At 45.3% G+C, this 7,064-nt stretch overlaps 1 protein-coding gene across 10 annotated transcripts in view; it reads left to right on the top strand.

The window, feature by feature from the left end:
* LOC139263485 (centrosomal protein of 128 kDa-like) overlaps positions 1-7,064 on the top strand; it is a 519,582-nt gene that overhangs the window by 466,106 nt on the left and 46,412 nt on the right. For all 10 annotated transcript variants that reach the window (XM_070879630.1, XM_070879635.1, XM_070879632.1 and 7 more), the window contains one exon: positions 1,107-1,130. In XM_070879630.1, coding sequence (XP_070735731.1) covers positions 1,107-1,130 — 24 coding nt within the window. The remainder of the gene's footprint in view (positions 1-1,106; positions 1,131-7,064) is intronic.

The raw sequence follows: 7,064 nt of genomic DNA, 5'->3' as shown, positions 1-7,064 counted from the left end.
CCCTCCATGGCCTCGCCCTCTCCCTATCTCTGTAATCTCCTCCAGTCTCCACAATGCTCCGAGATCTCTGCGCTCCTCTAATTCTGGCCTCTTGCGCATCCCCATTTCAATCTCTCAACCATTGGCGGCTGTTCCTTCAGCTCCCAAGACACTAATCTCTGAGATTCCCTCCCTAAATCTCTCCACCTCTCTACCTCGCTTTCCTCTTTAAAAACGCTCCTTAAAACCTACGTCTTTGACCAAGCACCTGCCTTAATACCGCCCTACGTGGCTCGGTGTCAAACTTCGTGTGTTAACGCCCCTGTGAGGTGCCTTGGGGTGTTTTACTACATTAAAGGTGCTATATAAATTCAAGAGATTGTTGTTGTCAGCCATTGGCTCAGTGGGTATCACCCTAGCCTCTGACTCAGAAGGTTGTGGGTTCAAGTCCCACTCCAGAGACTTGAGCACAAAAATCTAGGCTGATGCTCCAGTGCAGTTCTGAGGGGGAGCTGCCAACTTTTGGATGAGCCGTTAAACCAAGGCCCCATCTGCTCTTTCAGCTGGATGTAAAAGATCCCATGGCACTATTTCAAAGAAGAGCAGGGGAGTTAACCCCGATGTCCTAGTCAATATTTATCCCTCGATCAATAGCACTAAAACAGATTATCTGGTCATTAACATATTGTTATTTGTAGGAGCTTGCTGTGCGCAAATTGGTGAGATTACACTTCAAAAAGTACTTAATTGTAAAGCGTTTTGGGAGCCATGAAAGGTGCTATATAAATGCAAGTCTTTTATTTTCAAGTCTTTTTTAAGGAGCTCTATCATGTTCCAGTTCCCAGTTCTGCTGAAGGGTCTACATAGAATCAGATTCGTACTGCACAGAAGAAGGTCATATGGCTTTGAAAGAGCAATCCCAATAGTCCCACCCCTTCTGCTCTTTCTCCATAGCCCTGTAACCCTTTCCTTTTTCTCTTTAAAGCAGCTGACAGAACTTCTGTGTATTTCCAGTGTGGTTAGTTTTAATTTGAGTTGTAAAGGTACGGCTGATGGATAAGTGTTAAGGCCTGGCATTTATTTAAGAGCTCGTTGGCTGATTTGCATTTCTGTTTTATTTTGCCTAGGATCGGATTGCAGACTTGGAAACTGTGAGTAATTCTTTGTGGCGGTTTTTTGTGTGTGTACGTGAATAGCTTTTTCGTGTGTACGCATGTTTAGGATTGACTCTTTCTTTAATGCTCAATAGGGTCAGCCAAGCAATTAAAGACTACTCATAGTACCACTCTGACTCGCAAAAAAGAGAATGTGACTTATTGAAAGCAGTTGAGGCTAGCTCATTGAATGTATTCAAATCACAGATAGATAGATTTTTAACCAATAAGGGAATTAAGGGTTATGGGGAGCGGGCGGGTAAGTGGAACTGAGTCCATGGCCAGATCAGCCATGATTTTGTTGAGTGGAGGAGCAGGCTCGAGGGGCTAGATGGCCTACTCCTGTTCCTAATTCTTATGTTGTTATGTGATCATAGTAAGATAAGGTTTAGATTTGCTGTGGAAAGGGACAGGGAGCAATGTAGAGTAAAAATATTTAACTAGGGAAGGCCAATTTCAGTGGGATGAGAACGGATCTGACCTAGGTAAACTGGAACCCTAGATTGGCAGGCAAAACTGTAGTGGAACAATGGGCTGCCTTTAAAGAGAAAATAGTTCAGGTATAGTTGAGGTACATTCCCACGAGGGGGAAAGGCAGGGCAACTAAAGTCAGGGCTCCCTGGATGATGAAAGAGATAGAGAATCTGATGAAGCAGAAAAAGAGCACGTATGATAGATGTTAGGTTGCAAATACATGAGAGAATCAGGCTATATATAGATGGTCAGAGGAGAAGTGAAAAAGTAAGAGGGCAAAGAGAGGGTATGAGAATAGAATGGCAGCCAACATACAAGATAATCCAAGTCTTCTATCGGCGTATAATTAATAAAAGGGTAGTAAGAGGACGAGTAGGGCCGATTGGAGGCCTACGCATGGAGGAAGAGGGTATGGCTGAGGTCCTAAACAAGTACTTTGCATCTATTTTCACCAAGGAAAAGGATGCTGCCATAGACATAGTGAATGATTATGAAGGGATGCCATGATCGTGAGGGATTATGGAGCGTCCTATGCCGTTTCGGTTGCCCTCAAAGGTTTGTCACCATCCTCTGTCTGCTCCACGATGACATGCAAGCCGTGATCCTGACCAATGGATCCACCACTGACCCAGTCCATATCCGTACTGGGGTCAAGCAAGGCTGTGTCATCGCACCAACGCTCTTTTCAACCTTCCTTGCTGCAATGCTTCACTCACCCTTAGCAAGCTCCCCGCTTGAGTGGAGCTAAATTATAGAACAAATGGGAATCTGTTCAACCTCTGCTGGCCAGATCCAAGGTCCTCCGATCCTCTGTCATTGAACTACAGTACGCAGACGATGCTTGTATCTGCGCACGCTCGGAGGCCGAACTCCAAGCCATCATCAACACTTTTACCGAGGCGTACGAGAGCATGGGCCTTACGCTAAATATCCATAAGACAAAGATCCTCTACCAACCTGACCATGCCACACAGCACTGCCCCCAAATTATCAAAATCCACGACGAGATCTTGGACAACGTGGACCATTTTCCATACCTCGGGAGCCTACTGACGTAGACTATATATAAAAGACACCTCAAAATGCTGGAGAAACATAGAAAATAGGTGCAGGAGCAGGCCATTCAGCCCTTCTAGCCTGCACCGACATTCAATGAATTCATGGCTGAACATGAAACTTCAGTACCCCCTTCCTGCTTTCTCGCCATACCCCTTGATCCCCCGAATAGTAAGGACTTCATCTAACTCCCTTTTGAATATATTTAGTGAATTGGCCTCAACTACTTTCTGTGGTAGAGAATTCCACAGGTTCACCACTCTCTGGGTGCAGAAGTTTCTCCTCATCTCGGTCCTAAATGGCTTACCCCTTATCCTCAGACTGTGACCCCTGGTTCTGGACTTCCCCAACATTGGGAACATTCTTCCTGCATCTAACCTGTCTAAACCCGTCAGAATTTTAAACGTTTCTATGAGGTCCCCTCTCATTCTTCTGAACTCCAGTGAATACAAGCCCAGTTGATCCAGTCTTTCTTGATAGGTCAGTCCCACCATCCCGGGAATCAGTCTGGTGAATCTTCGCTGCATTCCCTCAATAGCAAGAATGTCCTTCTTCAAGTTAGGAGACCAAAACTGTACACAATACTCCAGGTGTGGCCTCACCAAGGCCCTGTACAACTGTAGCAACACCTCCCTGCCCCTGTACTCAAATCCCTTCGCTATGAAGGCCAACATGCCATTTGCTTTCTTAACCGCCTGCTGTACCTGCATGCCAACCTTCAATGACTGATGTACCATGACACCCAGGTCTCGTTGCACTTTCCCTTTTCCTAATCTGTCACCATTCAGATAATAGTATGTCTCTCTGTTTTTACCACCGAAGTGGATAACCTCACATTTATCCACATTATACTTCATCTGCCATGCATTTGCCCACTCACCTAACCTATCCAAGTCACTCTGCAGCCTCATAGCATCCTCCTCGCAGCTCACACTGCCACCCAACTTAGTGTCATCCGCAAATTTGGAGATACTACATTTAATCCCCTCGTCTAAATCATTAATGTACAATGTAAACAGCTGGGGCCCCAGCACAGAACCTTGCGGTACCCCACTAGTCACTGCCTGCCATTCTGAAAAGTACCCATTTACTCCTACTCTTTGCTTCCTGTCTGACAACCAGTTCTCAATCCACGTCAGCACACTACCCCCAATCCCATGTGCTTTAACTTTGCACATTAATCTCTTGTGTGGGACCTTGTCGAAAGCCTTCTGAAAGTCCAAATATACCACATCAACTGGTTCTCCTTTGTCCACTTTACTGGAAACATCCTCAAAAAATTCCAGAAGATTTGTCAAGCATGATTTCCCTTTCACAAATCCATGCTGACTTGGACCTATCATGTCACCATTTTCCAAATGCGCTGCTATGACATCCTTAATAATTGATTCCATCATTTTACCCACTACTGAGGTCAGGCTGACCGGTCTATAATTCCCTGTTTTCTCTCTCCCTCCTTTTTTAAAAAGTGGGGTTACATTGGCTACCCTCCACTCGATAGGAACTGATCCAGAGTCAATGGATCACCAGCGTTGCTTCCGCAAAATCCTGCAAATCTATTGGCAGGATAGACGCACCAACGTCAGTGTTCTCGCTCAGGCCAACATCCTCAGCATCAAAGCATTGACCACGCTCGATCAGCTCTGTTGGGCAGGTCACATTGTCCGCATGCCCGACACGAGACTCCCAAAGTAAGCGCTCTACTCGAAACGTCTACACAGCAAACGAGCCCCAGGCACAGTCTCCTTGATAAAGTGCAACATCCCCACCGACTCCTGGGAATTCCTGGCCCACGACTGTCCAAATTAGAAGAAGAGCATCCGGGAGGGCGCTGAGCACCTCGAGTCCCATCATCGCATCGAGAACAAGCAGAAACCAAGTGTAGACAGCAGAAGGAGCTTGCGGCAAACCAGGCTTCCCACCCACCCTTTCCTTCAACCACTATCTGCCCCACCTGTGACAGAGACTGTAGGTCCCGCATTGGTCTCCTCAGTCACCTGAGAACTCACTTTTAGAGTGGAAGCAAGTCATCCTCGACTTCGAGGGACTGCTTATGATGATGATGATGATGATGAAGAGGCAGGTAGTGGAGCCACTTGATAGGATAAAAATTGATAAAGAAGAGGTATTAGAAAGGCTGGCTAGTAGATAAGTCACCAGGAGTGGATGGGATGCATCCTAGGATGTTGAGGGAATTGAGGGCGGAAATCGTGGAAGTACTGGTCATAATGGGCCTGAAATTGCATTCGAAGGCTTCCTTCGTATGAATGCCTCGAACCCGAAAAAAATCTGCAAAGGTGCCTGGTGGTCTCGGAGGAACATAAGATCCCGGTCGGAGGCCTAGATTCACTGCGCAGCGCACAGGGAGAGGCCTTTCGGGGACGTAAGTCCAAGCTGGAGTCATGTGGGCCTGGACAACCAATCACGATGCAGTATTCTCATTGATAAAAATGGGAACTCCGTTTGTACGAGTTCCCATTACTGTCATTGAGAAAAAGCCCTAAAACACCCAAACACAGCACAATAAATAAAACACCTCATATATTTAAAATTAATTGAAATTAAATGTAATTCAATGTTTTAGAAAAAATATATATTTTTTGGAATTTGTGTTTTAATAGTGTTAAAAATAAACTTATCTTAATGGACAGGGTTTTTACTATAAAAATGCATGTTTAAATTTCATTTTTATATGTTTTAAAACTCTTACACTAGTAAAAAGTAAACTAGGTGCCTGCTTTCACCAGGCGTAAAAGTTCGAAGAGCCTTCGCTGGGCATGAGTTGGGCAAATAGCCCAATTTCTCCCGCGCGGATGTCCTTCTCGCAGGGATGCGGAGGATCTGTACAGAGAAATCTTTGACAAATCGGTTTTCAGCACATGCTCATTGCCCGCCGAAAACTGGCCTTTGCGAGACCTCGCCGGGTCCGTGTGCACTTTATAGGACACGGCGAGGCCGAAATTTTAGGCCCAATATTCCAATCCTCCTTGGATAGGACAGTGGTGCCAGAGGACTGGAGAATTGCAACTGTTACACCCTTGTTCAAAAAAGGGTATAAAGATAAACCCAGCAACTAAAGGACAGTCAGTTTAACCTCGGTAGTAGGGAAGCTTGTAGAAATGCTAATCGGGGACAAAATGATCAATCACTTGGATAGGTATAGATTAATTAAGGAAAGCCATCACGGATTTATTAAATACAAATCGTGTTTAACCAACTTCATCAAGTTTTTTGATGATGGTAATGCGGTTGACGTAGTATCCATAGATTTCTAAAAGGCATTCGACAAAGTGCCACATAAGGGAGTCGAAGGTTATGTGGAGTGGGTGGGGAAGTGAAGTTGAGGCCAAGATCAGATCAGCCATGATATTGAATGGCGCAGCATGCTCGAGGGGCCAAATGGCCTACTCCTGCTCCTATTTCTTATGTTATAATAGGCTTGCCAGTAAAGTTAAAGCCCATGAAACAAAAAGGACAGTGGCAGCATGGATACAAAATTGGCTAAGTGACAGGAAACAGTAGTGGTGAACGGTTGTTTTTCGGATTGGAGGAAAGTATACAGTGGTGTTCCCCAGGGGTCGGTTCTAGGACCACTGCTTTTCTTGATATAAATTAATGACTTGGATGTGGGTGTACAGGGCACAATTTCAAAATTTGCAAATGACACAAACTTTGGAAGTATAGTGAACAGTGAGGAGGAGAGTGATAGACTTCAGGAAGACATAGATAGACTGATGAAATGGGCAGGCACGTGGCAGATGAAATTTAATGCAGGAAAGTGTGAAATAATACATTTTGATAGAAAGAATGAGGAGCGGACGTATAAACTAAATGGTCAAATTCTGAAGAGGTGCACAGACATAGAGACCTGGGGTATGAAGGTGGCAGGGCAGGTTGAGAAAGCGGTTAAAAAGGCTTACGGGATCCTGGGCTTCATAAATAGAGGTATAGGGAGAGAAATTGGAGTTGTTAGCGTCCCAGAGAGGAAGCGGAGCACGTTTTTTTTGCTCTCCACTTCCTCTTGGACGGTAACTCCAAATTCGAGAGCGGGGCGGGACTTCCGTGCCTGTCGCAAAAAGTCCCACTGTGCAGATGTTACCGCCCACATATAGGCCGTGATGGAAATTCTTGGCTATAGAGTACAAAAGTGGGAATTATGATGAACCTGTATTGGCCCCAATTTGGAGTACTGTGTCCAATTCTGGGCACCGCACTTTAGGAAGGATGTGAAGGCCTTAGAGAGGGTGCACAAAAGATTTACAAGAATGGTTGCAAGGATGATGGACTTCAGTTACGTGGATAGACTGGAGAAGCTGGAGTTGTTCTCCTTAGAGTAGAGAAGGTTGAGAGGAGATTTGATCGAGGTGTTCAAAATTATAAGGGGTCTGGACAGCGTAGATA

Source organism: Pristiophorus japonicus, chromosome 4, assembly GCF_044704955.1.
Source record: "Pristiophorus japonicus isolate sPriJap1 chromosome 4, sPriJap1.hap1, whole genome shotgun sequence".
Taxonomy (NCBI): Eukaryota; Metazoa; Chordata; class Chondrichthyes; family Pristiophoridae; genus Pristiophorus; species Pristiophorus japonicus.
The sequence above is the reverse complement of the archived record's forward strand: the minus strand, read 5'-3'. Positions and strand labels throughout refer to the sequence as shown.